We start from the raw sequence: 10,360 nt of genomic DNA, 5'->3' as shown, positions 1-10,360 counted from the left end.
AAGAGCTGAGCAAAGCACCAGAATTGGCACATCTAATAAATGCCCCTTTTCTGGGGTGGCTGCAGGTTGCTATTTTTAGACTGGAGGGTCGATATCTATGGGCTGTTACCAATCTGAGAATACCAGGGCCCAGCTGTCTGCTTTAGCTTGGCTGGATGTAAAAAAAAAATAGGGGGACCCCACACCCTTTTTTATTTTAATTATCTATTTAAATAAATAATTTAAAATAATGCCATGGGTCCACTCTATTCTTCAGCCATGATAAAACTGACAGCTGATGGTTGCAACCTGCAGCTGTCAATTTTGCATGCACTGGTTATCAAAAATAGAAGCGACCCCATGTCTTTTTTTAATTATTATTTATTTATAATGCACAGGCGCTGGCTGATGAATACTTCTATCAGCGTGGCCCGCTCTCGCTGTTATCAGCAACAGGAGGTAAAGGTTGATGAGAGTAGTACTCTCCAATCAGCTGATGCCTGTAACTAGTGTGTCAAATAAGGCTGCTCGGCACTCCACTAAAAGGGTGCATGAATAGGATTCCACCCCAAATAGTCCAAAAAATAAATCCGGCATTCCAGAGTAAATGCAGAAAAACATAAATCGTGTTTTATTAACACAGGTGCCTCATACCCAGCACTTTTGTGCTTTATCCACAGTGCAGCAACACACTTTTCTCAGACTCCACTGCTCTGCTACATCCGACCTGTTTTTGTCGTCACCAAGAACTGAGTATTATTTCTGATGAAGGCCTAGTGTTGGCCAAAACGTCACGTTTATACACAGTGAATGTACCTATGTTAATAAAACATGATTTATGTTTTTCTGCATTTACCCTGGAGTCCTGAATATATTTGTTGGCCTGTGACCAGCGGTTCACAGCTGCTAGATCATGCTCTCATCTGTCAGCATGGGAACTGTAGCTCTCTGACCAGTGGAAATGATCTTACCGCCGATCAGAGCCCATGTTTGCCACTCTGTCATGAAGATGACAGCGTGGCAAACAATGGATATTCAGATGCCCCATTCAACTGAATGGGGTCCGGTTTTGGTACGTGAACCTAACTTCTTTTTAGATGTTCGGCTGAACCTGAGAGACCCGAACATCCATGGGTTCACCCATCACTAATTGTGTTAAATAAAGTTAGACACAATACTCACACTTAGTACAAAAAGTAACAGAGATAAATGTATTTGCAAACTGTATTTTTTATTAATAGTAAGTATCAAATTGATTCTGTTTATTGAATATACTGGACTCTCCTGAAGGAGCCAACCTTGGAGTTTGAAGCTCCCCAGTCATTATATCTCCTGTACTCCCCAGGTCTCAGATAGTATTGGCGTCCTTTGTAGTTGGGCTCCTCATAAAAAACCCAGTGTCCATCAAGCACATTGCAAGAGTGAATGTCATTATAATGGAACTGCTCATACACATGGAAGCAATCTTCAGTGAACTCCATCATCTGGCCTCTAAAGTCTTCTTTCTCATATATCCTCATTCTAAATGGACCACGGTGCTTTAAGAAAATAAAATAAAAATATAAGCAATTAAACATAAAAAATTTTATTTGTTACCCATCTGTCTGCTCCAAAACACATATCAAAGTAAGCACAGTCCTTGTAGGAAACTTTGTGTTAAAAGGGGCAAAACCCTTTGAATAAAAATACACTGGATGGTTTTCAAAGAAAACATTATTTATGCTCAAATGCAAGAGAGATTCTCAAAGCGTCATGGATAGGTCTGTAGTCCAGAGGACCCATCATCCCAGAGTTCTGTCAGCTGTCTTCTCCCGCTATTGCATTGATTGATAGTGCTGAGCTAGCCAGAGAAACTATGGTAAGAAATATCTAGACTATGTGTCCCCACTCATGATACGTAAAGCACCTCTTTGGACTTGAGCTTAAAGAATGTTTTCTACAAACTTTGGCTTCTACAAGGACCTGTGCTTATTTAGATGCAGATTAAAAAACTGAAAGACTAACTTTCAGGCCCATAAAATTAGCTATATATGGTAGTTCATTAATTCATTTCTTTGAAACAAGGTTTGAGAAAGAAGTTTTATTTTTAGTGATGGGCGAACCTGTGGATGTTCGGGTCTGGCGCATTCTTCTGATCATTTAAAAATAGTTTTATGGTTCGGTAACCAGAACAGTACTCAAACTCGAACACGAACCCGGACTGCATTCATCTGAATTGGGGCTTGAACATTCATCATTTGCCACATTGTCATCTGCGTGACATCATGGCAAACACATGCTCTAATCTGCAGTAACTGTCATTACCGCCGGTCAGAGAGCTGCGGTTCCCACACTGTCAGATGACAGCATGTGAACCAGCAGCTCTGACAGGTGGTAAAAAGGTTATCACCAGTCACAGACGTCAGATTATGAGAGCACTACTCTCATCAGTGAACACCTGCTGTCGTTGTTAGCAGCGAGATCAGGTTAGGCTGGTGAGATTATTCATCAGTCGGTGCCTGTGCAATAAATATATAAAAAAAATGACTTGAGGGTCTCTTCTATTTTTGATAATCAGTGCAGGCAAAACAAACCCACTTCAACCCCCAACTGTCAGCTTTATATTGGCTGGTTATCAAGAATAGAGGAGTCCCATGTCATTTTTTTTAAATTATTGAAATAAATATTTTACTTAAACGGCTTGAGGTCACCCCACATTTTTGAGAACCAGCCAAGTTAAGAAGACAGTCGGGGGCTGGTATTCTTAGACTGATAAGAGGCCATGGATATTGACCCTCCTCAGCCTTATAATAGCAGCCCATAGGCGCCCCAAAAAAGGCGCATCTATTAGATGTGCCAATTTTGGCACTTTCCCCAGGTCTTCCCTCTCACCCTTTTGCAGTGGCAAATGGTGTAATAGGTTTGGGGTTGATGTCATCTGTTTTATGTTCGCTGACATCAAGCCCAAGGGTTAGTAATGGGGAGGCATCTAAAAGACACCCCCCATTACTAACCTGATAGTTAGACTGTTAATAAAACAGCAAAAATAAAGCCCTTTAATTGAGATAAAGACATTGACACCTTTATTTGAAATAAAAATAAAAAACAAAGTTATACTTTGGCAGCTGCAGGCTGCTATTTTTTGGCTGGGGACAGCCAATATCCATGGCTCCTTTCCAGTTTGAGAATATCAGCCCCCAGCTGTCTTCTTTAGCTTGGCTTTTCAAAAATGGGGGGACCCCACTCCGTTTTTTTAAAATTATTTATTTTACTAATTTAAAAAATGGCGTTGGACCCCTCTATTCTTGATAACCAGCCAATATAAAGCTGATTGTTGGGGGTTGCAGCCAGCTGCTGCTGGTTTTGCCTGCTTTGATTATTAAAGATAGAAGAGACCTCATTTAATTTTTTAATTAATTTATTTATTGCACAGGAGCCAGCTGCTGAATACTCTTATCAGCCTCGCCTGCTCTAAAGGTACCGTCACATTTAGCGATGCTGCAGCGATCTAGACAACGATCTAGATCGCTGCAGCGTCGCTGTGTGGTCGCTGGAGAGCTGTCACACAGACAGCTCTCCAGCGACCAACTATGCCGGTCCCCGGGTAACCAGGGTAAACATCAGGTTACTAAGCGCAGGGCCGCGCTTAGTAACCCGATGTTTACCCTGGTTACCAGTGCTAATGTAAAAAAAAACAAACACTACATATTTACATTCCGGTGTCTGTCCCCCGGCGCTGTGCTTTCCTGCACTGACTGTGAGCGCCGGCCGGAAAGCACAGCGGTGACGTCACCGCTGTAATCTGCTTTACGGCTGGCCGGCGCTGACAGTGCAGGAAAGAACAGCGCCGGGGGACAGACACCGGAATGTAAGTATGTAGTGTTTGTTTTTTTTTACATTTACACTGGTAACCAGGGTAAACATCGAGTTACTAAGTGCGGCCCTGCGCTTAGTAACCCGATGTTTACCCTGGTCACCAGTGAAGACATCGCTGAATCGGCATCACACATGCCGATTCAGCGATGTCTGCGGGAGTCCAGCGACGAAATAAAGTTCTGGACTTTCTGCTCCGACCAATGATGGCACAGCAGGATCCTGATCGCTGCTGTGTGTCAAACTCAACGATATCGCTAGCCAGGACGCTGCAACGTCACAGATCGCTAGCGATATCGTTCAGTGTGAAGGTACCGTAAGAGCCACCTCAGCAATATTCTCATGAGATTAATACTGTGAACTGCAACGCCTGTGACAGGCTGTAACCTTTTTAAGGCTGATCACAGCTGCTGGCTCAGATGCAGTCACCTGACAGCATGGCAATCTCAGCTTTCTGACCGGCGGTAGCGATCCTCGCACTGTTACATAGAAAGCCATATTAGGAGTCCGTGCACAGACACTACACTGTGTTCCAAATTATTATGCACAAAGAGTTTAGGAGTGATAAGGTTAGAATTTTTTTGTTTGTCATTTAAACTCATTGATGGTGATGTGTGTCAGGGCTCTTTATATCACTGAAAGCAATTCCAGATACCTGTGCAAATTAGTTTGGCAGGTGTGTCCAAATAAAGGCAAGACTACTTAAGAAGGCTGTTCCACATTATTAAGCAGCCTACATTTTTTGCCAAAATGGGAAAGAAAAAGGATGTGTCGGCTGCTGAGAAGCAACAATTGTGGAGTATTTAGGTCAAGGCATGACTACAATCAACATTGCCAAGACACTTCATTGTGATCATCGCACAATCAAGAAGTATGTAGCTGATTCCCAGCACACACGTGTGCGTGCTGATAAGGAAAAATTGAGGACAGGCAATTGCGTAAGGTTAAAAGAGCAGCTGCAAAAATGCTTTGTCATAGCAGCAGACAAGTTTTTGAAGCTGCTAGTGCCTCCAACGTCCCCAGAACAACAAGATGCAGGGTCCTTCAGAGGTTTGCAGCTGTGCGTAAGCCATCCTGTCGACCACCTCTATCCACTGCACACAAGCAGAAACGGCTCCAGTGGGCCAAACGATACATGAAGACTGACTTCCAAACTGTTTTGTTCACCGATGAGTGCCGTGCAACGCTTGATGGTCCAGATGGATGGAGTGGAGGATGGCTGGTTGATGGACACCCCATGAAAAGACGGCTAAGGCGCCAACAAGGAGGAGGTGGAGTAATGTTTTGGGCTAGAATCATGGGGAGAGATTGTCGGCCCCTTTATGATCCCTGAAGGGGTAAAGATGAACTCCATAATCTATGTGGAGTTTCTAAAACAACACTTCCTTCCATGGTTCAAGAGGAAGAACCGTGCTTTCCGCAGCAAGATCATTTTCATGCATGATAATGCACCGTCTCATGCTGCAAAAAACACATCTGCATCTCTGGCTGCTATGGGCATAAAAGAGGACAAACTTATGGTGTGACCACCATCTTCCCCTGACCTCAACCCCATTGAGAACCTCTGGAGCATCATCAAAAGGAGTGTCTATGATGGCGGGAGGCAGTTCACATCTAAGCAACAGCTCTGGGAGGGTATTCTGTCCACATGCAAAACAATTGAAGCAGAAAACATCCAAAAACTGACAAATTCAATGGACGAGAGAGTTCAGAAGCTTCTTTCGAACAAGGGGTCCTATGTGCAAATGTAGCATCACCTAGAATAAAGTTTTCACTTGAAAACTGTTTGATTTCATTTTGTAATAAGCTGATAATGCTTATTACTTTACAATTGACCATTTTTTTGTTCAAAATAAAATAAAAAAGGTTGAAAACTCTGCTGTGCATAATAATTTGGAACATGCATTTTGAGTGTTTATTTTTTTTAAAAAAGATACTGTATTCATAGGAAGTTTGTTCCAAAACATTGCAATTATACTAGAATAGTAGATGACTGGAAAATAACTATGACTGCAATTCAGATAGATAATTTAGAGAAAATATGAGGAAATATTATTTGCATAATAATTTGGAACACAGTGTAGGTGTTCGGTACGGATACCGAACTTTACTGTTCGGGTTTGCCCATCACTACTTATTATCTGTCTTGGAGAAACAGACCTGAGGACATGTGATGGGAAATTGTCTCCTGGCTCTGAATAAAATAATTCATGCACAATTCCTGAGACACAAAAGCGTGAAATATTATCAAGAGTCATAGGAATAAACTATTTATAGTGATGGCACATCATTTTTGGTCGAGTACTATTAGTGCTGCAACTTACAGCTTTCAGACAGATGAAACAGATACTCAAGCACAGAACATAAGCACATGACAATGTAAGAACCAGGAGGGACACCCAGAGCAGTGGTGATAGAGTAGCAGTTAATTTAACAAGTGAATTTAGTTCATTTTTATTTTGGAACATTTATTGTAATAAGAATAAAAAAAAAATATCCTGGACAATCCCTTTTAAACAATACCAGCAAAATAATGAAAATAAGTGAAATATATAGCTTTCATACAGTGATCACTCAAACTTCTTAAAACAGTAGTGGGCACAAAACTCCTACATACCCTGTATTTGTTATACCATAGAATATCAATCAAAATGACCCGAAAAGTGTTAGTCATATCTACAGTGTTCATTTGGATTTGTGCATAGAAAATGTTTTTGATACAAAACTATCCTGTGGACTGAAATAAAAATAACAGCCCCACATAAAGGCTAAGTCTATGTTCACATTAGCGTTCGGCGCCGCAGCGTCGCCGCATGCGTCATGCGCCCCTATATTTAACATGGGGGCGCATGGACATGCGTTGTGCTGCGTTTGGAGACGCATGCGTTTTTTTGGCCGCAAGCGTTGGGCGCAGAGAACGCAGCAAGTTGCATTTTTTTTTCGTCCAACTTTCAGCAAAAAAGGACGCATGCGTCGCAAAACGCAGCGTTTTAGCATGCGTTTTGTTGCGTTTTTGTTTGCGTTGTGCGTTGCGTCGCCGACGCAGCGGCGCACAACGCAAATGTGAACGTAGCCTAACACATGCCTGCAAAAGTTCCACCATCCCTCTCTTCAATAAAAGGAACAGCCACATTCTCTTGAATGTAGTGCAAAATGTAACCTGGGCATTAACACTTTGCCTGGTGACTGCATTAACGTGGCAATAACATATAAATACAGTATATTTACTTATACTACTTCAGATACTAACTTGAGGAGTCAGGTGACAGGACCTAATGGAATCATTGAATCCCATCCATTTCTGAAAATCAGGGTAGTCTCCTCTTCTCAGATAATATTGGCTCCCCCTGTAGTTGGCGTGTTCATACAATATCCAGTTTCCACTATCTACTCGAATAGAGTTGCAGCGGTTGAAAAAAGAAGTCATATCAGGGCAATCGGAGCTGCACTCATAGGAGCGGCCCTGGAAGTTCTTGTCCTCATAGAAGATGATCTGTTGATGACAGTGTTTAAGAATTAATTGCATTTTGTTTTGTGTTATAGTCAAAAGCCAAATTGGTTGTATATTAACAACTTTTTATACTGAATTTCTCTGTGGGACTAACATTTTTAAATTGAAATAGTTTGCTCAGCCTTAGGGTACAAGTCTGCAGTCACTGTACATGACTGTAGACTTGTGAATCCTCACAGTGTGCTCCCTGCATGCCATGAGGTTTCTCCAGTGTTGGCGCCTGGAGCATTGGACGCATGACCGCAATAATCTGATTTGTATACATGAGGTCGGTCACATGTCGACTAGATGATGTTAGGACTGTCGGAGCACACCAAATAATAATTAGAAAGAATATGAGGTGCGTTCGCAGTCTGGGATCCACCTTGCAGAAAGGACACCTGCTGCTCGGCAATGGCGGACTAGATGGCGGTATAATGTGAATACACACGCAGGTTAGCATCACCCAGTATGAAGGAAACAAACCCTGTTGCGTCACAGGGCTGCGATACCACAGAGAGAGCGCAAGTAAAGAGTCACAGAACTCTGTCCCAAGACACGGGGAAAGGGTTCCTCTAGACCTCTTACGCTCGGCACCGCTACTGTGGTGTCAGGGATAGACCTGAACTAATAATTTACCACACAAGAGTGCGTACATTGCCGCTCTGGCGGACGCCACTAACCACCCTAACTAGGGCAAGGAAAGAGCGCTAAGCGCACGGCACAGCACTGGCGGTCGTTGCTGAGAGACGCTGAAATGTGTGCTGGATGTGCAGAGTAGCACTGTCTGGCAATAGGTAGCATCCACCATTCGCAAGCAGGCAACAACACTAGGGATGGGAATGCTTTCATCCATTGACAGGCATACATCCACACACACATTAGCAAGTTTACACTAGAGCATGGCCGAGCGGCCATGCAAACCTTTTATAGCAGTAGCTCTCTGAGACCTTCCTAATGGTCCAATAGGAGCCAAAACAGGACCTGAGCATGTGACCCCGACCTCCAATGGGAGGTCATCCCGTGGGCATGCTCAGTATGGGAAAAGCAGGACTTAGTCCCAGAAACACCTGCTCGCTGCTGACCAGCACTGGCCACAAAGGCAGAGCCTGGAAAAGCAGAAGTAACCATTTGCACAGTATCAGCTTGACCCAGACACTGGGATTGACGTCTCCGCCGAGCAGGCTCCACCACGGCTGGAGGAGAATAGGAGACCGAGGCGGACATGGTTCGAGATTCCCCCTGTGCAGCGGCGGGAACTCGACACCTAACAGACATGCTCAGCCTCCTTCAATGCAAATATACTGAGCAAGGTTGAACATGTTTTCTCAGAATGTAACCAGAAGTATGCAAATCACATCCTTGCGGTCACATGACTGCCTGCTCCTGACACCAACAGTGGAGAATCCTTAAGGTACCATCACATTTAGCGACGCTGCAGCGATCTAGACAATGATCCCGATCGCTGCAGCGTCGCTGTGTGGTCGCTGGAGAGCTGTCACACAGACAGCTCTCCATCGACCAACTATGCGAAGTCCCCTGGTAACCAGGGTAAATATCGGGTTACTAAGCGCAGAGCCGCGCTTAGTAACCCGATGTTTACCCTGGTTACCAGCGTAAACGTAAAAAAAAAACAAACACTACATACTTACATTCCGGTGTCTGTCCCCCGGTGCTGTGCTTCTCTGCACTGTGTAAGCGCCAGCCGGAAAGCACAGCGGTGACGTCACCTGCTGTTTTTTTTACGTTTACGCTGGTAACCAGGGTAAACATCGGGTTACTAAGCGCGGCCCTGCGCTTAGTAACCCGATGTTTACCCTGGTTACCAGTGAAGACATCGCTGAATCGGCGTCACACATGCCGATTCAGCGATGTCTACGGGAGATCCAGCGACGAAATAAAGTTCTGGCCTTTCTGCTCTGACCAACGATGGCACAGCAGGATCCTGATCGCTGCTGCCTGTCAAACTCAACGATATCGCTAGCCAGGACGCTGCAACGTCACGGATCGCTAGCGATATCGTTCAGTGTGAAGGTACCTATAATACAGAAGGCAGTGAATTCAAAAGTCTGCAGTCACATAAAGTTACTGCAGACTTGTACACTTGTACCCTAAGGCCAAACAAGCCTTTAATGTTACTTATTAAGTTAAATGGGTATATAGACTTGGAAACTCACTCGATTTAATATCTGTGAATTTAATGCAATCCACTCCAGTAGTCTGTACCAAGACAAGAAGCAATGGCACTTGGTCACTTGACTGCGGATGTCTATGATTGGCTGTAGTAATCAAGAGACTGGAATGATTGATCATTGGACATGTCTCTGATCACTCCTATATTGGTGATAAATGGGTTTTTTTGGGTTATACAACCCAGTTTCAAATACTCCGTTAGGGAATTCAGGGGAAATTCTAGAAAGAAGTCCCTGTTCAGGACCCTATAGATTAGATTAGAGTGGGGAGCAGTTCCAAAAAATGTGTTTCTCTAAAACACCCAATAATGATTTAAAATTATAAAGGGATGACATGTAAAGGGATGTCATTTAATAGAAGAATCAGCACTAAATCAAACAAAAATACGTAAAATATAATTTACATACCTTTCCCATTTCTGTGGATGGTTTAGTTTAAGTGCTTAATGATTGCTAACAAATGTCTAGGGCTCTTATATACACCTTCCACTGCTGATGTCTGCATACATTAAGTCTTATGTCAACAGTTTTTGTGTTTAGTAAGGTAAACATATGGCGCTTTCATTTATTGTGCTTTAGACTATTCTGTGATTACAAGAGACTATTGTCTGCATTTGCTTACTAAGAGTTCCATATTCAAAGGTATACAACAAATAAATAGAAAAAACTGAATGTGTTCTGTGTAACATGTATTTCTCTGTTGGAGCTATCCATCTATTATTTTGCTTTGGTGAAAATGTACTTAACCCCTACCCAGGTTATCATATACATGTATATCGCAGCAAGTAGAGTTGTTGTCACGCTTCTACCAGAAGCAAGATGGCGCACGGTGAGATAGAAGGGAAAG

General features: G+C 43.1%; 1 protein-coding gene across 1 annotated transcript; it reads right to left on the bottom strand.

Moving 5' to 3' along the window:
• Positions 1–1,193: 1,193 nt before the first annotated feature.
• Positions 1,194–10,014, bottom strand: LOC143785476 (gamma-crystallin-3-like). Its single transcript, XM_077274365.1, has 3 exons — positions 9,922–10,014; positions 7,082–7,324; positions 1,194–1,517 (listed from the first exon to the last, which is right to left on the bottom strand). Exons 1-3 carry the CDS (start codon positions 9,928–9,930, stop codon positions 1,242–1,244), a joined length of 528 nt encoding a protein of 175 aa, XP_077130480.1. The 5' UTR covers positions 9,931–10,014; the 3' UTR covers positions 1,194–1,241.
• Positions 10,015–10,360: the final 346 nt, after the last annotated feature.

This window comes from Ranitomeya variabilis, chromosome 7, assembly GCF_051348905.1.
Source record: "Ranitomeya variabilis isolate aRanVar5 chromosome 7, aRanVar5.hap1, whole genome shotgun sequence".
In the NCBI taxonomy this organism is placed as follows: domain Eukaryota; kingdom Metazoa; phylum Chordata; class Amphibia; order Anura; family Dendrobatidae; genus Ranitomeya; species Ranitomeya variabilis.
The sequence above is the reverse complement of the archived record's forward strand: the minus strand, read 5'-3'. Positions and strand labels throughout refer to the sequence as shown.

What these genes read in the sequence shown, in the direction of transcription:
- LOC143785476 (XM_077274365.1), bottom strand. An exon ending in CCTGTCACCTGACTCCTCAA is followed by an intron (nt 1,518 to 7,081) that starts GTTAGTATCTGA and finishes ATTTTCTTAAAG; the next exon opens with CACCGTGGTCCATTTAGAAT.